General features: G+C 35.9%; 1 protein-coding gene across 1 annotated transcript in view; it reads right to left on the bottom strand.

Annotated features, from left to right (window-relative positions):
* LOC123551873 (inositol polyphosphate 5-phosphatase OCRL-like) overlaps positions 1-21,946 on the bottom strand; it is a 61,570-nt gene extending 39,624 nt beyond the window's left edge. The window contains exons 1-7 of the mRNA XM_053541419.1: positions 21,827-21,946; positions 18,067-18,143; positions 14,723-14,806; positions 5,154-5,254; positions 2,745-2,777; positions 1,587-1,694; positions 672-857 (exon numbers count right to left, since the gene is read on the bottom strand). Coding sequence (XP_053397394.1) covers positions 672-857; positions 1,587-1,694; positions 2,745-2,777; positions 5,154-5,254; positions 14,723-14,806; positions 18,067-18,134 — 580 coding nt within the window. The 5' untranslated portion in view covers positions 18,135-18,143; positions 21,827-21,946. The remainder of the gene's footprint in view (positions 1-671; positions 858-1,586; positions 1,695-2,744; positions 2,778-5,153; positions 5,255-14,722; positions 14,807-18,066; positions 18,144-21,826) is intronic.
* Between the last annotated feature and the right edge of the window lie 1,508 nt (positions 21,947-23,454).

The following is a 23,454-nucleotide window of genomic DNA, read 5'->3' as shown; positions in this document are numbered from 1 at the left end:
CTATATTTAGCATTTAATTCAAATTTTCATAAAAAGCTATAGTTTCTGACTTGAATTTGGAACCTTTATCCATATTTCGCAAGAAAAAATGGTAGTCGCAGAAAACTCAACAGGTATCAGGGCAGTAACATAAACTGTCTAAATTCTGAGGTTTAAAATTTGCAACTCAAATCCATGATCTTTTTAAAATCTATTGAACCATAGCAGAACTTTCACAAATTCAGTATTTTGGAAACATAAACATCAAACTAAAGAACTAATCATAATATCTCTGCGAAATTCCAAAGCTGTCTAATGTTTCGTATGAAACTCTTTCAATTTCTATACATCAAGACAACCCAAGTTAATTTTTGTTCACATGAGATATACCTGTAGAGTTTACATAACAAATCTGAGAAAAATTAAAAATCAAACCCTTAGAAATTTAAGTTTTGTTTTTGTCTGGTCGCACTGACACAATTATAGGTCATGATATTATGGCGACATTCAAGTTTTGATGGTGAAGGAAGATCCCAGGTGCCCCTTTGAACGGGCGGGTACCTGGGTAGAACCACCAACCTTCTGTAGAACCCACATCAGTGAGAGGCAAGTGATTCAAAGTGAGCAACCTTAACACTCGGCCACGGAGGCCCCACTTCGAAATTTAACATTCTGTATTTGTCTGAACATACCACCAGATGTTTGTCTGGAGCTGTTGTTTTCTAGATTCATATGTTTAATTGGATCAAAAACATCCGTTGCAAAAGGATTGTTCTCCTCCGCTGAAGTAGCAGTACTTGATGTCACAGTCTGTTTCCGATATTTATCCAACCAACTGAAACTGGACGGCAAACCAAATCCTGCATTTTGTGTCTGAACTGTAAAAGAAAACATTGATTGTACATTATATATCTGAAATCTTTTAAAATCAGGTGCAATATTTTAGTCTCAAAGTTTTTCTCTAACCAGTACTTTATTTTTTCAAACACTGCACTATTTTTTGGGTAATAATGGACAAGTTTTCCATTTCAACATAAAACTGTAAAGTAATTGATTTAAAGATATATCACCTTAAAGGCTTATAATGACTTTGTTTGAATGTGGCTGCCACATTTTTGTTACTTTAATATACATCGTTTTTTTGTTAAATCTTATTATTGATAATTCATAAATTGTTTTCTCATATATTTGTCACAGGTTTGAATGGTTGTTTCAATTAGTAGGAAATTTTATCGGATCTATTGTTTCTGATTACCTCCCTTTATGGCACTGATCGTATAGTGGATCATGTGCAGTATTGAAAGTAGGACTTTTCTAACCATGTCATTATGCAAACTCTACTAGAATTTGGAAACCTGCTTTCTACTTTTAACATAATTTTGAAAGAGTTATCTGACTTTAAGATAAAAGCAAATGTTGCGGGTCAAATTTTCATGATGAAGGAAACCGCATCTGAAACTCTAACACAAAACATATCTACCAAGCCCATGAGTTGTGGACAAAAAAAATACCACAACAGACTTCGTCTAAAACAAACTTCTACCAAAGTTTTTCATTAATCTCAAATCCAGGATACGACTTCCATATTACCATAAGATTATACCTACGTGCTATAGCTTTATGTAATTCTGCTACAAATGTTTTAGCCTCTGCTCCCTGCTTAAATTGAAGAACAAACTTCTGATCCTTTACCTGCAGCCACAACAGATACGCTTCTGTAACAATGTAATGAAACCTTCATTTATATAACGTTAATTTCGTTCATTTATTAATAATTAAATCATCTGAAATTCATTTCATACAACTGGTGCTTAGTTTAAACTTAGAAGAGTCATAAATGACATATCCAATCATATATATTAAGAACAAAGTGTATGCGTCAATTTAAAACTACAAAAGTTGAAGCATTTCACAAATGTAATACATTAACACAAAAATGTGTAAACATAATAGTTATATTTCAACTATGACCAATATAACCAAGTAAATACAATTTTTCAAACAAAAATACGTTTTCCAAAGTTGTATTTTATAAGCCCATTAGGTGAAAGGTCAAGGTTACAATACATAAAGCATATGTTACCATTGATCTGGCTGTATAATCCTACAGCTGTTCATTAACTAATACATGCAGTTAATCACTTAATACATACATCTATTATTTCTATCAATGATGACCTTTACCCATTATAACAATTTTCACTACCTTTTAAATTTTCCCAACAATGTATTTTACATAATGTGACGACAGTTCGTTCAATCAATATTCCTTTATATAAACTGTAATTAGACTGTTACTTGATTGCATGTACAGGATATGTGTCTGTTTCAGTTTAAGAGCGAAATATCTTTTAACAGGTGATAGTGAAAACCCTTTAATGTTTTGAAATATAAATATCAACAATAAATGAGCTGTGCCATGAGAAAACCAACATAGTGGGTTTGCGACCAGCATGGATCCAGACCAGCCTGTGCATCCGCGCAGTCTGGTCAGGATCCATGCTGTTCGCTAACAGTTTCTCCAATTCCAACAGGCTTTAAAAGCGAACAGCATGGAGCCTGACTAGACTGCACGGATGCGAAGGCTGGTCTGGATCCATGCTAGTCGCAAAGCCACTATGTTGGTTTTCCCATGGCGCAGCTCAAATTATGATTTATAGACAGCACATTAAAATTACCCAACAATTCCAAAATAAAAGAACACTGCCTAAACAGGAATATAGAAAAAAAGCTTTGATATACTTTTCTTAATTAAATATCATTACCTTGATTAGAGGAACCATCTTTCTGTGGAGGTTCTGTAAAAAAACAAAACAGGCAATGAAAATCAATGGACTACAAACAAGCCACTCTGACACAATTCAGGTAATACATTAACTTTCCAGCTTTTATTAATGAGACAGATGTAAAGTGCCCCTCCCAACATAATTTCAGGTACAGACAAGCACCTGAGTATAACTGGCGACCTTCACATGACAGAGATGACAGGCAAGTGATTTAAATCCAGTCAACAGAACCATTTTTAGACTCAGCCATGCAGGGCACATATTTCTGCATTGTCTAATGTCTATTTTTTCTTCAAATTCTTCAGCAGACATCATATGAGCCGTGCCATGGGAAAACCAACATAGTGGGTATGCGACCAGCATGGATCCAGACCAGCCTGCACATCCGCGCAGTCTGGTCAGGATCCATGCTGTTCGCTAATAGTTTCTCCAATTCCAATAGGCTTTAAAAGCGAACAGCATGGATCCTGACCAGACTGCGCAGATGCGCAGGCTGGTCTGGATCCATGCTGGTCGCATACCCACTATGTTGGTTTTCCCATGGCGTGGCTCATATATCAGTAATAGTGCTTTCAAGAATCAGCATAAAACTTTGCACTGTCCTAGACACAACATTTAGTGACTTAACAACCTCTTCTTTCTGACTGCTTTAATTTCATCAATACCAGACACAAAAAATGTTAAAAGACATATTTGCTGAAGACATAATGCACAAATTGATCATTTATCAGGACCTGTCAATCATAAATCATTAAAGGTCTGACAAATGTTGCATGCAGACTGAGCCTAATGTCTCTGTGCTCTTAAATATTTCTAATTACAATACAGGTAATTATCTTCCACATATAGAAACATAATTATCTTCAGCAGGAATTATTTCAATAAAACTTCTCTATGTGTAAAACCAACTTTAAATATTCTTGTCCATGACAGCATTACATTCTCTTTCTCTTTCAAGGACTGCATCATGTTTAACAGAGTAACTACTAGGGAGATTTACTGCAAAAATGAATCACTGCTAAGATAAATTACTGCTAGGATGAATTAGTACTAGGACAAATTACTGATAGGACGAATTACTGCTAGGATGAGTTACTGCTAGGTCAAATTACTGCTAGGATTATCAAAAGCACCACAATGCGGAGCAATATAAGCCGGAAGGTATGATCCCTAAGTGTGACCTTTACCTTGAAGCAAGCCATTCGAAACATGCACTCTGCATGTCATCTCGATGTGGTGAACATTTGTGTCAAGTTTCTTCGAAATCCTACAAGGGGTTCAGGTATGACATTTGACCCCTAAGTGTGAACTTGACCTTAAAGCGAACCATCCGAAACATGCGTGTCATCTTGATGTGGTTAACATTTGTGCAAAGTTTCTATAAAATCCTTCAAGCAGTTCAAGAGTTACAGAGCAGACAAGAAACAGTCATATGACCTTTGACCCCTAAGTGTGACCTTGATGTGAGCCATCCAGAACATGCACTCTGCATGTTGCGTCGATGTGGTGAACATTTATGTCAAGTTTCTTCGAAATCCTTCAAGGGGTTCAAGAGTTACAGAGCAAAATTGCTAACGGATGGACGGATGGATGGACGAACGGACACCCTTTTCAATATAATATGTCCCTTTGGGCATATAATTACTGCTATGATGAATTACCGGTACTGCTCAGACAAATTACTGCTATGGACGAACTAATGTAAGGGCCAGTAATACTGAATTGACCCTCAATTATGTTTGATCAAACTACAAAATATTAAATTTCTTTCAAAGCTGTCAAAAGAAGCATTTTTGAAAATTAATATGAAATGTAGAGTGTATACTTTAAATATATGTAATGAGATAAGTTTAAGGGCTACTTATCTGTACCTTGCATGTCTTTGGACACATATGGTATACAGCTATGTTATGTTGCTATAGCATACTGATACACTATGCTGCCCTATCTCAACAATTTTTATTTGATTTTGGGTTTAAGGTACATCAACACAGTACAGCATGAAAATATACATCCTATTCAGTCTCTGAGAGAGAGATATATAAAAAGTAAAAAGACAGAAAACGATACATTTTCTAAAATGAAAAAAAAAAATATACTGTGAAATCATTAATATTTGTGGGGAACTAATTTTCGTGGATTTCGTGGTTGAGTCAATCCACAAAAATTAATCCCAAGGAACAAGTAAAATTTCCCTTCATTTTATGTTCAAAGTTGAAATCCACGAATTCAGATGCCCATGAAATTGCCATTTTGACTAAAACCACAAAATTTCCTGCCCACGAAATTTAATGATTTTACAGTATTATCAGTCAATAGTGGCAATTAAAATTTGAGTCTGAAATACTTAAAACAGTGAGGAAATTCGACAATATATGAACATATTACCTGAGGCACATCTAAGATCTGAATCAACCGGAAACACCTGCTCTAACCTTAAATCACTCTCCGACAAACAGGGGCTGGTCCGACTTGAAAATATAAACAACCTGAAATATCACAGGAAACAAATATACAGTATACATGATACCACAGTACAAGATATTTCCCCTACATCTATAATGAAACATGTAATTTCAATGTATATTTAATTAAAAGTTTTGCTACACTTTACGTTTCCACTGTCTTACAATATCTAACCTTGTGAAAATATGTGAGCCATGCCATGAGAAAACCAACATAGTGGCTTTGCGACCAGCATGGATCCAGACCAGCCTGCGCATCCGTGCAGTCTGGTCAGGATCCATGCTGTTCGCTAATGGTTTCCCTAATTGCAATAGGCTTTAAAAGCGAACAGCATGGATCCTGACCAGACTGCGCGGATGCGAAGGCTGGTCTGGATCCATGCTGGTCGCAAACCCACTATGCTGGTTTTCTCATGGCACGGCTCATGTGACAAATCATACTATTAGTAGCTCACCGAACCTAATAAACTTTATAAAGGCCCATACAAGGATGCTTTTGACCAAAGTTAGTAAGAATCCATCAAGCAGTTCATGAAAACAATGTCTTCAAAAAAAGTACAGCATTACTTTTAAGCATTACACTTTTATGTTTCAACTGCTTAAAGTACATCTACTGTTAAACTATACGTTTTAATGGTGCCAGTACTGAAGACCTGGAAGGCATATGTTGTAACAACTGTCTGTCTGTCAGTCTCTATGTCTATCACGCTTTCTTGTGTACTCAAGCCCTCCTACAGTTTCAACGCAATTCAAAATGAAACTTGGTACACATCATCAACATGAAGTGGACACACGCTTAGTGTCAGGACTTCCATTTCTGGTTGCTTTTTCAGGTGTCATGGTCCTTTTTGTGGATTTTAAAATATCATTACTACATCAGAACTAAGTGTACTCCATTCCTCCTACAGGTTCCATCCAATATAAATGGAACCTGGTATTCATCAACAACATGAAGTGCACATGCACATATTACTGTCCAGTTATTTTTGTTTTGAGAAAAGGCCCTTTTTAGACTATCACTAATATATCAGAACATTGTGTCTTCAACTCCTACAGTTTCCATACTTGGTATTATATCATCTACATAAAGCTATCGGGACTTTCATTTTCAATAATTTTTTCTGGAGATGTAGCTCCTTTTTCAAACAAGAGCTGTCAGTGGACAGCGCGCTTGACTATTCTCAGTGCTTGACAGTATAATATAAGCAATGAGTAAAACTTTAACATAACAATAAGCATATTCTAAGTCGAAAAGGGGCCATAATTCAGTCAAAATGCTTGATAGAGTTGCCTCCTCTTTTTTACAGACTGGGGTCATAATGGTAAACAAGTATGCAAAATATGAAAGCAATATCTCCATGGACTTTGAAAATATTTGGGGTGGTACGCAAACTTCAACATTTATTCTAAGTTGAAAAGGGGCCATAATTCAGTCAAAATGCTTGATAGAGTTGCCTCCTCCTTTTTACAGACTGGGGTCATAATGGTAACCAAGTATGCAAAATATGAAAGCAATATCTCAATGGACTTTGAAAATGTTTGGGGTGGTACGCAAACTTTAACATTTATTCTAAGTCGAAAAGGGGCCATAATTCAGTCAAAATGCTTGATAGAGTTGCCTCCTACTTTTTACAGACTGGGGTCATGATGGTAAACAAGTATGCAAAATATGAAAGCAATATCTCAATGGACTTTGAAAATATTATGGGTGGTTCGCAAACTTTAACATTTGTGTGACGCTCACACTCACGCTAACGCCAACGCCGCGGCGAGTAGGATAGCTCCCCTATTCTTCGAATAGTCGAGCTAAAAATTACATCTACATAAGACCACTGTGCACTAAACTCTGCCTATAGTTTCTCAAATGAAGCTAAGTAAACAACAAAATCGACATCAAGTAGACATGTGCAACTTGTCTTCAGTCTTCAAATGTGCCCATTTATTTGTATTTATTTAGCCCTTGTTTAGCTATCAAACACTTTCACAGAGACATGCATCAAACAATTTTAATGCAATTGTTTTTCATAGGTGTACTGGTAAATTTGTTTGTTTTTTACACTTTGTTTGTTATTTCCTGCCACGGAAGTAGATTTTGAACAAGAGCTGTCGGATGACAGCGCGCTCGACTATTCAAAGAATTGATTGAAGAATGGGGTCAAAATATTTCTACAGATATTCAGACAAAAGAAACAAATACATTAGACAAACAATGTTCCCGTATTTGTTGATTTCAATAAGTCTTGCACTAAATGGCAATGTATGAACCAATTTCAAAGTCCAAAAAGGGCCATAATTCAGTCAAAATAGTTATGTACTCTTGCCTACAAATGGAAATCATAATGATAAACAAGTGTTCAAAGTTTAAAAGCCATATCTCAAATAGTTTTGACAAAACATGGACTTGTATGAAAACAGAACCAATTTCAAAGTCCAAAAAGGGCCATAATTCAGCCAAAATAGATGACAGAGAGTTATGTACTCTTTCCTACTGATAGAGACTATTATACTAAACAAGTGATAAAACTTTCAAAGTCATATGTCAAACACTTTACAAAAAATATGAACTGGTACGAAAAACTTAACCAAGATTTCTAAGTCAAAAGGGGGCATAATTCAGCCAAAATCCTTGATGGAGTTATGTACTCTTGCCTATAACTGGATATGGTGATGGTAAACAGGTGTTGAAAGTTTCAAAGCTTTATCTCAAAAGACTTTGTCAAAATATGAACTGGTACGAAATATTAACCCAGATTTCTAAGTCAAAAAGGGGCCATAATTCAGCCAAAATCCTTGATGGAGTTATGTACTCTTGCCTACAACTGGATATGGTGATGGTAAACAGGTGTTGAAAGTTTCAAAGCTTTATCTCAAAAGACTTTGTCAAAATATGAACTGGTACGAAATATTAACCCAGATTTCTAAGTCAAAAAGGGCCATAATTCAGCCAAAATCCTTGATGGAGTTATGTGCTCTTGCCTATAACTGGACATGGTGATGGTAAACAAGTGTTGAAAGTTTCAAAGCTTTATCTCAAAAGACTTTGTCAAAATACGAACTGGTACGAAAAACTTAACCAAGATTTCTAAGTTGAAAGGGGCCATAATTCAGCCAAAATCCTTGATGGAGTTATGTACTCTTGCCTATAACTGGCCGTGGTGATGGTAAACAAGTGTTGAAAGTTTCAAAGCTTTATCTTAAAAGACTTTGTCAAAAAATGAACTGGTACGAAAAACTTAACCATGATTTCTAAGTTAAAAGGGGGCCATAATTCAGCCAAAATCCTTGATGGAGTTATGTGCTCTTGCCTATAACTGGCCATGATGGTGGTAAACAAGTGTTGAAAGTTTCAAAGCTTTATCTCAAAAGACTTTGTCAAAATGTGGACTGGTACGAAAAACTTAACCAAGGTGTGACGCTGATACCGACGCCGACGCCGTGGTGAGTAGGATAGCTCTACTATTCTTCGAATAGTCAAGCTAAAAATGATGGGGATGCTAAAGACAGATCCATGTGGTGTGGCCTAATTCGATGAGCTTTTCTGTACAGTTAAGGGGGTATAACCCTCTGTCACTGGAAATACATAAAGAATTTGTTATTATGCTTTCCTCCAGCAGGGAATACTGCCAAAGATTTTTCCAACTTTTCGCCCGCCCCAAAATGTTTCGCCTGTGGCGGAGTTTAATATGCTGGAACAGTTATGGTAATTTAACAGGGAAATGAAATTGTGTCAAAATTCAATACAACAGCAGATTTTCAGTATTGTGGTTAACAAAATGAGATAAAATCTAAACTGTACAAAATGCTCTGCAATGTCACTGACAGCATAAAGACTAAATCAGATCTAGTCAAAACACAAAATTGCCTGTTGATCTATTACATATCCATATAACCTTGAACTTACTTGTCTGAAAGGAGAGATCTGCATGCGAAAAAATTATGGTAAACATTTTATGCAATACAAATGAGGGAAAAGATTATGACAGGGTGTAGACAGGATTTGAAGATGGACAAAAATATTTACAAGTCTCCTTAGAAATTTGGAAGACATAATTCTAAAATTGAAATTTAAACCAAGTATAAGCCAAAACCTTTGTCATGATATATGTTCAAATGTAATGTTAAGGGCCAGTCAGTGTTAGAGACAAGATACATATATAGTACTCAACAAATTTTCTGATTCCACATTTTTAACTCTACCAAATTTTGACGGATTTGAATGAAAATTGGAAACCGTGTTAAATAGTTAATTTTAACATAAAAGAACATAACAATGATAATTTAAGATTCAAATGAACTTAAAGGCACTGACCTCCAGATTTGGCTAAAAAATAATCTTTCTTTAAAATTGAAGTTTGGTCATATTATGAACATTAGAATATGAATTTTTGTTTCTAAAATATTTTTAAAATTCTGAATAAAAAAAAAAAGATGATCGCATTGGGAATCAAACCCTGGACCGCTGCAGCAATAAAGACATTTTCCCGTCATCGTAACCAATAGCGCTATAGCTGAAGTAGTGAATAATGACTTCAAAATATAGATATCTATAACTGAGACAGTTTACCTGCAGTAAAAGCGTGACAAATGCTTTTCGATTTTCATCGTAAAAAGTAGTAATAACAGCAAATTCTCATGTGTTTCCGTAACATAAAGTTTGTCAGTAATTAAGTTTTAAAGCTTTCTTAAGAAATATAGCATTTATTTCAAGATATCTAAAAAAAATTTTAAAATTTGTTGTTGAACGACCTGGAGGCCAGTCGCTTTAAACATATATGGCCCAAAAAGTGCATATCTAGCTTTAAACTGTAATGTTATAGCTAGAAAATACTCTTACTGCTGCAGTTATCCAGAACAGATCTTAATCCACCAAGTTATTTAATGAATCAACTTAAAGTCTTTACAGGAAATATTAAAACTTTATGTGTAAACTTCAATGAACAGTCCATTCATATCAACAGAATTTATCTAATTTGAGCAGTACAGAGTAAATAGTATGTGATAAAATATTCTTCCTGGATGCTGTTGTTTACACATGTAAGAAAACAAAACAAGGAAGTACTATCAAATACAGCTGTAAAATTCCAGTAGGATAACATGTGACTGTTATCTGATTCAGTTTTATATAACAAACAATTGATTGACATAAAAATGCCAAATTATTCCTTTCATTTGATCTAGATTATCTCCCTTGCATTATTCAACTTCTTTTGAACATGACAATTTCATAACTTGGGTTTTATTTTTGGTAAATATGGTACTCATATATTTTTGTTTGTTTGCAGTATAGATTTTGAAGGAGATATGGTCATTATTTCCTCGTGATTACATGGGCTATATAATGTGAAAACTGGTCTTGCTTTTGCTAGTGATATATGCTTTTGGCAGTACATGTCTGCCATCATTTAGTAAGGCTTGCTTAATTATTTCATCTTCATGGACCTGCTGGCTCATCTTGGTCTGCACTGGTCACAGAGAAAAAATCACTTGCTGCCATCAGGCTAAAGGTTAACATTATATCTTCACAAACAAAAAATGTTTCAATCTATTAGCAGTTCATGTTCACCATCTGCAAATCCGTCACAAACCAATTTCATGACTTTGCTCTTTATTGTGAACAGCTAAATACATGAAGTCCTATTCCTACATATAAATTTGTTGTTGTTACTTACATTAACTTTGTCATGTGAGAACTGAGATTAACTGATCTACTCTCATACATAAAAGTACTATAATACATCTGTTATGAAACAAATTATAATGTATCACCTGCTTATCACCAGACCGAAAGCAGACAACAGAATATGAAGAAGTGCAATATTTTACCAAGATAGACAGATAAACAAATGAAAACTAGAAGATACTTTTGTAGAAAAGCACATGTCTCCCCCAATGCATAGTCATATAGGCAGGAAGTCAATAAGGGACAGGAGCGAAAGACAAAGCGACACTGATGGTTGGCTGCAATAGGAACCATCTACTTGGCATGTCCAATCATTCCACAAAGTTTCAACATTCTAGGCTTAGTGGTTCTCAAGTTATGAATTGGAAACTGTTTTCCATGTTCAGACCCCTGTGATTTGACCTTTGATCGAGTGACCCCAAAATCAGTAGGGGCCATCTACTCTGCATGTCCAATCATCCTATATAGTTTCAACATTCTGGGTCAAGTGGTTCTCAAGTTATTGATAGAAAAGACTTTTCTATGTTCAGCCCCCTGTGACCTTGAATTTTGATAGTGTGACCCCAAAAACAATAGGGGTCATCTACTCTGTAACTCCTATCACCCTAGGAAATTTGAAGGTTCTAGGTCAAATGGTTCTCAAGTTATTGACTGGAAATGGATTTCCATGTCCAGGCCCCTGTGACCTTGACCTTTAATAGAATGATCCCAAAATCAAAAAGGGTCATCTACTCTGCATGTCCAATCATCCTATGAAGTTTCAACATTCTGGGTCAAGTGGTTCTCAAGTTACTGACCGGAAATGTTTTTCCATGTCCATCCCCTGTGACCTTGACCTTTAATAGAGTGATCCCAAAATCAACAAGAGCTGTCAGTGGATAGCACGCTCAACTGTTCTCAGTGCTTGATAGTATAATATAAGCAATGAGTAAAACTTTAACATTACAATAAGCATATTCTAAGTCGAAAAGGGGCCATAATTAAGTCAAAATGCTTGATAGAGTTGCCTCCTCCTTTTTACAGACTGGGGTCATGATGGTAAACAAGTGTGCAAAATATGAAAGCAATATCTCAATGGACTTTGAAAATATTTGGGGTGGTACACAAACTTTAACATTTATTCTAAGTCAAAAAGGGGCCATAATTCAGTCAAAATGCTTGATAGAGTTGCCTCCTCCATTTTACAGACTTGGGTCATGATGGTAAACAAGTATGCAAAATATCAAAGCAATATCTCAATGGACTTTGAAAATATTTGGGGTAAACTTTAACATTTATTCTAAGTCCAAAAGGGGCCATAATTCAGTCAAAATGCTTGAAAGAGTTGCCTCCTCCTTTTTACAGGCTGGGGTCATGATGGTAAACAAGTATGCAAAATATCAAAGCAATACCTCAATGGACTTTGAAAATATTTGGGATGGTACGCAAACTTTTAACATTTGAGGATAGCTCCCCTATCATCGAATAGTCGAGCTAAAAAGGGTCATCTACTCTGCATGTCCAATCATCCTATGAAGTTTTAACATTCTGGGTCAAGTGGTTCTCAAGTTATTGATCTGAAATGGTTTTCCATGTCCAGGTCCCTGTGACCTTGACCTTTAATAGAATGATCCCAAAATCAAAAAGGGTCATCTACTCTGCATGTCCAATCATCCTATGAAGTTTCAACATTCTGGGTCAAGTGGTTCTCAAGTTACTGACCAGAAATGTTTTTCCATGTCCATCCCCTGTGACCTTGACCTTTAACAGAGTGATCCCAAAATCAACAAGAGCTGTCAGTGGATAGCACGCTCAACTGTTCTCAGTGCTTGATAGTATAATATAAGCAATGAGTAAAACTTTAACATTACAATAAGCATATTCTAAGTCGAAATGGGGCCATAATTCAGTCAAAATGCTTGATAGAGTTGCCTCCTCCTTTTTACAGACTGGGGTCATGATGGTAAACAAGTATGCAAAATATGAAAGCAATATCTCAATGCACTTTGAAAATATTTGGGGTGGTACACAAACTTTAACATTTATTCTAAGTCAAAAAGGGGCCATAATTCAGTCAAAATGCTTGATAGAGTTGCCTTCTCCTTTTTACAGACTGGGGTCATGATGGTAAACAAGTATGCAAAATATCAAAGCAATATCTCAATGGACTTTGAAAATATTTGGGGTAAACTTTAACATTTATTCTAAGTCAAAAAGGGGCCATCATTCAGTCAAAATGCTTGAAAGAGTTGCCTCCTCCTTTTTACAGACTTGGGTCATGATGGTAAACAAGTATGCAAAATATCAAAGCAATACCTCAATGGACTTTGAAAATATTTGGGATGGTACGCAAACTTTAACATTTGTGTGACGCTAACGCTCACGCCGACGCCGGGGCGAGTAGGATAGCTCCCCTATTCTTCGAATAGTCGAGCTAAAAAGGGTCATCTACTCTGCATGTCCAATCATCCTATGAAGTTTTAACATTCTGGGTCAAGTGGTTCTCAAGTTATTGATCTGAAATGGTTTTCCATGTTCAGGCATCTGTGACCTTGATCTTTAATGGAGTGATCCAAAAAACAATAGGGGTCATCTACTCTGCATGTCCAATCATCCTATTAAGTTTCAACATTCTGGGTCAAGTGGTTCTCAAGTTATTGATCGGAAATGGTTTTCCATGTTCAGACCCTTGTGACCTTGACCTTTGACAGAGTGACCCCAAAAACAATAGGGGTCGTCTATTCTACAAGCCCTGCCACCCTATGAACTTTGAAGCTTCTAGGTCAAATGGTTCTCCAGTTATTGATCGGAAATGAAGTGTCACGTACGGAAGGACGGACAGACAGACAGGGCAAAAAACAATATGTCTTGCCCAGAGACATTATTATCCACACAATATGGGGTCAATCAAACTAGCTTTGATTCTATTACTGGAACTTAAAGCATTGTCAAGTATTTATAGACAAATGGGAACATTCTAGATTTGAACACAGAAAAAAACACTTTTTAATTATAGTAACCATGTCAATAAGAAGTGACAAGATATTTAGGGCAACATTCAAAACATATAAAATTTTACATTGTATCTGAAACTGCCACCATGGAGAATAGTAACATGTAGGCTTTCATTGGTACTTTTCAGCATACAGAAAATGTATCACTTTATTCACTTACAATCATTTTCATCTATGATTTTCTGTGATCTACACACTTTCTCATATATATGCTTTCAAAATTATAATATTTTGACATAAATCTCTAATGATGATTCCCTTAAACAAATGTATGACAAAAAGAGCTGTCTGTCAGCCACGCAATGCTCAACTATTTGAATTGTTGTCCTAGAAGCAGGAATACTACCCTAAATGTTAAAATACCTAGAGATTCAATCCAGTATCTGCATTAGTTTTTGGAGATAGTAACTTGCATGCAAAACTTTAACCAGAAGTTTTTCAGTTCAAAAGAGGACAAAATTTTGCAAAATACATATCAGAGTTATCACCTAGTTTTATTAACCAGAAGAAACATGTTAAGTTTCAGTTTAATATTTGCATTAGTTTTTGAGATAGTACCTTGCCTGCTAAACTTAATCCAGGATGTTCTAAATCCAAATGGGGGCATAATTAGGCTAAAATGCATGTCAGAGTTATGGGACTTGATCCTCTGAGGTTGGTTATAGACCTAGAAAAAAAAAAGTTTCAAAGCTAAATGCCTTTAAATAATAGCTATATGTTCTTGCATGCAAAACTTTAAACCAAGGTGTGACGCCAACAAACGCCAGTGTGAGTAGAAAAACTAATCTTCCAATAGTCAAGCTAAAAAATGTAACTTACGCATGGTCTCCTTGTCTCTCTATCAGACTGATACACTTCTTTGTCTTCACAACACTGTCAACAACCAGCACTCCCTCTATACAGTGGTCATGTTAAGGACTAATACAACAAGAGTTGTCTAATGAAAGTGCTCAAGATTATTTAAAACCGTTCCACATAATACTAGCTTTACCGAAGTTTTTCTATGTTGAAACAAAGTCATAATTTTGTAAGTTAGAGATATGGATCCTGATTCACAATTATCATGTCACGATGTTGAAGAATAAAGAAGTGTTTGGAAGCACTTAGTATGATAGTTCCTGACATACAGCTTACATGTATGTGCGAAACATTCACCTAACAAGAGTGCTACATTGGCCCGGTCGTTCAACTCACCTCGATTATTTGACCTTGAGTATATGACACAATCATGAATAATAATTCATAGGTTTAGTATAAAAACAAGAGCTGTCGGAGGACAGCAACGCTCGACTATTCAACAGCCTTGTCAATTGAATGAATACAAAAGTTGAAAAAGGGGCATAATTTTGTAAAATGCAAAGTAGAGGAATTGAACCTCTGTACTGCATGTCATATCATGACAGTGAACAAGTGTGTGAAGTTTCAATCCTTTCCAATTTGTGGATACTGAGATACCAGCTTACATACAAAAACTTAACAAACAAGAGCACCGCCTTGCGGGTGCTGACGCTCATCTGATTTTTTTTTGTGTAATAGAAATATTGTCCTACCCATGATTTTCTAAGTCTAAAAAGGGGCATCATTCTTGCAAAAAGCAGGATAGAGTTATGTTTCTTGATGTTCAGTGTCCACATATGATGGTGAAAAACTGTTGCAAATTTTAAAGCAATAGGTTTGATAGTTTATGAGAAAAGTGGACTTAAACATAATACTCAAGCAAGAAAATGATTTTCTAAGTCCAAAAGGGGCAATAATTATTGCAAAAAGCAGGATAGAGTTATGTTGCTTGCTGTACAGGGTCAGCTTATGATGGTGAACAAGTGTTGCAAGTTTCAAAGCAATAGCTTTGATAGTTTAAGAGAAAAAGTTGACCTAAACATAAAACTTAACCAAGAAATCTGATATTTTCTAAGTACAAAAGGGGCCATAAATCTTGCAAAAAGCAAGATGGAGTTATGTTTCTTGCTGTACAGGGTCAACTTATGATGGTGAACAAGTGTTGCAAGTTTTAAAGCAATAGCTTTGACAGTTTAGGAGAAAAGCTGACCTAAACATAAAACTTAACCAAGAAAACTGATTTTCTAAGTCCAAAAGGGGCAATAATTCTTGCAAAAAGCAAGATGGAATTATGTTTCTTGATGTACAGGGTCTGCTTATGATGGTGAACAAGTATTCCAAGTTTCAAAGCAATAGCTTTGATAGTTTAGGAGAAAAGTTGACCTAAACATAAAACTTAACCAAGAAATCTGATATTTTCTAAGTACAAAAGGGGCCATAAATCTTGCAAAAATCAAGATGGAGTTATGTTTCTTGCTATACAGGGTCAGCTTATGATGGTGAACAAGTATTCCAAGTTTCAAAGCAATAGCTTTGATAGTTTAGGGGAAAAGCTGACCTAAACATAAAACTTAACCAGGCAACGCCGACGCAGACGCCGATGCCGACGCCGACAACCGCTCAAGTGATGACAATAACTCATCATTTTTTTTCAAAAAATCAGATGAGCTAAAAACTGCTAAGTCAAAGGGGCATAATTTTGTAAAAATGCCAAGTAGAGTTATGGGACCTTCACAGTGCATGTTAGATCATGACAGTGAACAAGTGTGTGAAGTTTCAATCCATTCCAATTAGTGGATACTGAGATATCAGATTACATACAAAAATTTAACCAAAAACTGCTAAGTCGAAAAAGGGGCATAATTTTGAAAAAAAAAGAGAGTAGAGTTATGGGACTTGCTTAGTGCATGTCAGATCATGATAGTGAACAAGTATGTGAAGTTTCAATCCATTCCCATTAGTAAGTACTGAGATACCAGCTTACATACAAAACCTTAACCAAAAATTTCTAAGTCGAAAAAGGGGCATAATTTTGTAAAAAAGCAAAATAGAGTTATGGAACCTGTGCAATGTAGATCAGTTCATCACAGTGAATAAGTGTGTGAAGTTTCAATCCATTCCCACAAGTGGTTACTGAGTTACCAGCTTACATACAAAACCTTAACCAAAAATTTCTAAGTCGAAAAAGGGGCATAATTTTGTAAAAAAGCAAAATAGAGTTATGGAACCTGTGCAATGTAAGTCAGTTTGTCACAGTGAATAAGTGTGTGAAGTTTCAATCCATTCCCACAAGTGGTTACTGAGATACCAGCTTACATACAAAACCTTAACCAAAATCGGGACGCGGACGCGGACGCAGACGCCGACGCCGACGCATGGGCGAGTGCAATAGCTCACTATTCTATGAATAGTCGAGCTAAAAACCCATAAAACAGGTGGAGGCCCCAATCTGAACAATTCTGAGAGAAGATCTTATGAGGACACTATGAACCAAGTGTGATAAAGACACTATGAACCAAGTGTGATAAAGACCCACTAAGTCCTTCAACATTAGAGGTGTAAAATTCCACGAGCCCGCTGGCATTGGCCAGTTAAAGTCGTGCTAGGACGAGAGAAACTTCTTGCATATACAACTGAATGGTTGAGTGGTTTTTTTTGAGACACAGCATTTCCAAAATTGATTTAAATATGTTCTGAATTACCTTGCAAAAAAACGATAACAATGTTCAAGTCATATGTTCTGAATTACATCTCGAAAAATGATAACAATATTCAAGTTGGTAGACACATTAAAATTCAATCGTACAACAATCATGATTAACAGGTGTGCATTATAAGTTTGCCTGTTACAACTGTGATTCACTTGTCAGTATTTTTGTTCTAATCTTTACAATGAATACTATATACTTATATTTCGTACTGTGTCACATCTGAGATCCATAGATACCCAGCAGGTGGGCTGACGCAAGAAATTTTATTTGGCCAAGTGAGAGTTCACTGCCGGCAAGCTGATTATACTGACTACAAGTCCTACACTACAGTGCGAGTGGTGAAAAAAATTACACCTCTGAACAGAAAATAATTCAAAGATATTTAATAGCTCTAGCTCTAAGTTTCCCCAATCATCTTTATATACATTATGATAAATTTCAATTTTTCTCAATTTAATGACATTTTCCCAATTCAACCGGTTGTTTAGGTCTAAGCAAAAAGGACATTTTTGTATTAGTATACTTCCCTTTTTTCCTTTCATTGATACTTCTGAACATAGAACAATTGTAACTCTACTGAATAAATGTATGAGCATGTATATCAAAAAGGATATGCATTCACAAACTTCGTCCTGTGCAATTTTCTTACGTACAAATTTGGCAATATCTGGATTTCCTGACATCTTGCTAACCTGTAAAATAAAGACAGCACATTATATTTATTTGGTCAGAACAGCTCCAACTAACATATTGTTAAATCATTTCTATAATATATGTTGAACATATGTCTGTACAACTTAAGAAGGCCTAAAACACATCTCATGGAATACCAAAGCTGATTTCTTTGAAAGTTTTTATTCATACCCATTTTTACACAGAAAACTGCACTTCAGCAATAACAATAAACTGTGCACATCAAACTGACTCAGACTGGTAATACCTACACAGGGGTGCAAGTAGAAAATTTTGAAAAACCTGAAAATCTTGGTGGGTCCAGGGGGCCTCCAAAGCTGTGAAATTCTAGCAATTTCAGAGCCATACAAATAATTTTTTGAGGTTCTTATAGGAGTGTATCTACATGCTATAGATAGAGTTTATGAAGTGAATTCTTCGTGAAAAAGAAACCGATTGGGAGGGAACGGAGCCTAGCGGACTGACCGACCAAGGTTTCTTTTTCTCAAAGAATTCTCTTCATGGACTCTATCTGACATAGTGTGAAATCTACGTCTGACCAATCAGAAATGCAGAGTCAGTCATGTCGAACTCCCCGCCTATCTTTGACTAACAAAAATGTGTCGGCTTCCTTTGAAATACGATGAAGGGGCGGTCATTGGAATGCATGTGCATTCAGTCGACGCTCTTCAGCGTATAGAGCTGTTCATCGAAAATTACTGCCACAGTCACATTGGTCTTAAGGAATAAGAAGCCACATTTTTTTTTTTAAATAACTCGCTCTGATTGGTCAAAAATGTAGGTTGCACACTATAGAGTATTTCGTCTTGAAAATTCTAATACTAATGCATCTATTACACAGGTTTTTATTTACTTTTTTTTAGAAATGTCATTAATTCAAGTATTAACACATTTCTTTAATTTATAAATTAATGACTGTGAAAAATACATGGTAGGATTTGTGTATTAAAAATCTTAACAGGGGTGTAATAAAAATCTTAATGGGTTTTAACTATAGTTCACACTGCTTCTGAAATTGCGTGCACCTGCACTTCTGCGAATCAGTCAGAGTTCTATCTTCAGGGTCTGGCGTCCATAAACCCCCTCCCCCTCCACCATTCTCAATGGATTTACACAATTTGGAAAAATGATCTTTCGGACCTTCGGAAAAATGGAAATCGGGATTAAACCGGAAAACTTGCAACCCTGCCTATATAGCTGTACCAGTGAACTACAGATTTGCTATGAATTCCACACTTCAGATACCTGATTGTATCTAAACTATGGCACCCATGACTGTGTATTCAAAGGGATAAAAAAAAATTGAAACTCATTTAACTGAGAAGAGCATCAAAGTTGACTGGAGAAAATTTTTAACGTTTTTCATATTTAAGATTAAATAAATTTTATACATACAAAGCATTTTTTCTCTATAGCAGGGACCCCTTTCCCTCAGAAAATGCATTTCAAATCATGCAGTATTGAAGAATTCCAAGCAATTTTCCCCCAAAATAATAGGTCAAGGCCCCTTCAGCTTTTTGTAAACTTAGCTTTCACAGACAATGGCCCATTGAGCTTGGCTGCTTAATAGTGAGGAAATTAGAGCTATCAATGGAGTGATTAATACAATGCAAAATTCAACCCACGCAAAGTTTATAGAAATCATACGATGCGTGTTTACGTTCAATGTGGGAGAATTAAGGCTGATCGGCTATGTTACCTAACGCATCCAAACGATTCAGATTTTGTTTTTAAAAAAGCATTGTGTGCGTTTCTGTAATTTTATATACGTTTTTATACGCTTAGAAATTATTAGACATGCGTATTTGCATTATTTCTATACGTAATTTACGCTAATACGCATCTTATCTGGAGCCCTGTGGAACTATTTTTTGTCTTTCGCTGGATGTTACCCAAGCTTTGTAAGCCTGCGCAATTCTTAAAATGCACATTTATGCTTAATGAGTTACATTAGAGTATTGCACAATTACAAGTCATAAATATGACAGATTACATCGTATATTGGTCATAGCAAAGGAAATTGACACAACTTAACTTCATTCATGCAGTGAACTGTTTGAAGTTTGAGAAATCTAATGGAACTACATCCCTTCACGTGTTATTCAGTCCATTTAGAGAATCGCTGAACAGCAAGGACTCGTCAAAAGGCTTTCAGCCTTTAGCCGACTCAAAAATGTGAGTAAGAAATCATGGCACTATAATCATGTGACCGCTTGTAGACGCTTGTCGCTTTATACAAATGTAATTATCGGATATCTAAGTAAGCATCTAGACGATATTTGTTTTCGTTTTGGTCGGTGATTCGCAACTGCGAAAATGGAGAGGAAAATAACAAGTTTCTTTGGGCGAAAAAGGCCTTGGAGACAGAAAATGCTAGTGATACCACAGGCAGTGACCTGAAATAACCTAAAACTTCCGAGTCCAGCCAAAAATCCAAAGAATCATCGAGTACTTTGGCTCCTTCTTCCGAAACCAGAAAGTCCTGGCCTGTTCGAACCGTGAAAAAGTGGGAAACAGAGCTGAATATTAAACTTTTATATGAAACCAAACAACAACAAAACAACTTGATAATTTTAGCACGTAAACAGCCTTTAAGTAATTGCTAGTGGAACCCACCATTTTGCTAGTGCAAAAAAATGGTACTAGCAAAAATTGCTAGTGTGGAAAAAAAGTAAAATTCGATCCCTGTAGACGGCTAGATACTTTCATATATTTACGGCAGTGGCTAGGGGTCCGGTAACCGGACCTCTAGACCCAGAGTCTAGAGATTTACGGACCTCTACACAACCCGTACAGGGCTGTCTAGAGGTCTGGTAATCAGTATGAATACTGAGAACAGTATTTACAAAGAGGAGACTATGTTTTATCTTTAAAAACGGGAGATGATTTCAAAAGTTTGAATTTGTATTTTTCTCGCCATTTTAAACAGTACATTGCAGAGCAATTTGTATGCCATAATTGGAAGCTTTTACCAAATTGTTTTTCTCAGGAGTAATAAATTAAAATAATAAACTTAATGTTTTCTTTAGTATCTGAATAAAGTTGCCGTTAAACTTATATTACGTGTTTTTTGTAAATATTTTATTTATAAATAGTTCTCACTCGGGTTGGGTGCATGCTGAATATGAAATTTTAACAGCGATTTTCCAGTAGTCACCGTTATCTACTCAAGTAGTAATAAAAATTCAACAATTTATGAGCACAATCCATGTTAAAATTACGAAAGAAAATACAAATTTGATAAAAGCTTCCGAGCTACCGTTCTCAGTAATTCATATTGATTACCGGATTACCAGCCATACACAGGATGCGGACCTCTAGACTCCAGGTCTTGAGGTCTGGTTACTGGACCCCTAGCCACCTTTTATATTTACTGAATGTCCTTAAAAAACTAGGATACGAAAACTTAGACCTGGTTATTAGCCCTAGGCTAGCAACTCGAGACATTACTTTCCGTCCACTCCTCTACATTAGCGTTGTGAAATCAACCATGCTTTTTGCAATTTCTAAAATAATACGGCTGCCATCTACCCTGTCAAATAGTGCGGGAATATAAAAAGTGGGATCTGAGAACACTGACAACGGTCACTGAGTGAAACTCAAATTTTATCGCGAAAACTGTATCCAATCAAAATTTTACATTTTATTCTATATTCAAGACCAAGAACTAACTAAAACTTACTTTGCATGTACAAATACATCACTAAATAATCACGCTGTTAATCATTATTCATGTAAAATCAAATCTAAGCGTACTTTAGCAAAAATTCCTGAATTTCCAGGAAACGGAAGTGAATGTCCTTAACCTAAATTTTCGAATTTTTTCTTTAGACATGCTTTTTTTTATTTTGCTCAAAGACTTTCAGCAAATTGAATATTTCAATAATTTTTATACCAGATGTTAACTAATCTTAATATAAAAATATACTAAACAGTATAATTCGAAACTTTTGAAACATAGCTCTGGACGATTTGTGTAAGAAAACCAAGGAAACCGATTTTTGATGGTTGGCATTAATTTCCACGAAATTTCCTGGTTACATTTTAAATTGATGACACAGGTACATTTTCCGCCGATATTTAACTTGATTTTTCAATTTAATATGTAAATGACCTAATGTCAGTTTGCTAGAATCTATAGGACAGACCAAAATAGGAGCTGAAATTTTTCCAGATACCCTAAACTATAGTGTCTGTAGGGATGATAGGTGTGGTGGACAGGGCGGGGGAGTGATGATTGCCATCTCTAAAGCGTTACTCAGTCAAGAACAACCTGACCTTAAAACTAACTGTAATATAACATGGTCAAAAATAACTTTAACTGGTATAAAAAACATTTATGTTGGAGCATACTATAAACCACATGAACTTGACGAACTATCATTGTCTGAACTGTGGTCATCCTTAAGTAAAATCCCGAAGGATAGCATAATATGGCTCCTCGGAGACTTCAACATGCCTGATATCAACTGGGTCAATGAAACACTCAAACCAAATTGTAAAAATAGAAGTCTCTATGAAGATTTTATGGAAAAACTGTCCCACCTAAATTTGGAACAGATGGTAAAAGTCCCAACCAGGTTGTCCAATACCCTTGACCTCTTCCTTACCTCCCACCCATCCCATGTCCACCTCGTCAAGACACTTCCCGGCCTTGCAACCTCTGACCATGATATAGTATTTCATGAGGTCAAAATAAACAGAGGGCGACCCATCCAGCCAAAGAGACTAATAAAACAATATCGGAAAACTAACTGGGAGGCGATCAGATCTGACATGCGCTCATTTAGTAGTAGTTTTATTAGTAAGGCCTATACAAACCCTGATGAGGCTTGGAACTCATTTAAGGACAGCTTAAATGAATCTTGTATCAAGCATATCCCTACTAAAATATCCAAATCCCGTGCCGACTTGCCTTGGTTAACTCCCAGAATTATCAGGCTTATCCACAAGCGTGATAAACTCTATCACAAACTCAACAAATCCCCAAATCAAGCTAAGAACCAGAAACTGAAGTCCCTAAAATCCTACATACAAAGGCAAATAAGAGCCTCCTACTGGTCATACATGGAAAACGTCATCTTTAGCCATGATTCCCAACCTGGTAGAAATAAGAAATTCTATAGCTACATCAAACATAACAAAAAAGAAAATGTCGGCATAGCTCCACTCAAATCAGATGGTTTCACCCATACTGATCCTGTCACTAAAGCAAACATCCTTAATAAGCAATTTGAATCAGTTTTCTCCCCACCTAAGCCCCTAAGCCTTAAACATTTGTGCTCCAAACTGTTAACATCCCCTTCCTCC

Source organism: Mercenaria mercenaria, chromosome 4 (assembly GCF_021730395.1).
Source record: "Mercenaria mercenaria strain notata chromosome 4, MADL_Memer_1, whole genome shotgun sequence".
NCBI lineage: Eukaryota > Metazoa > Mollusca > Bivalvia > Venerida > Veneridae > Mercenaria > Mercenaria mercenaria.
Note: the sequence above shows the minus strand (reverse complement) of the source record. Positions and strands in the feature narration are given on the sequence as shown.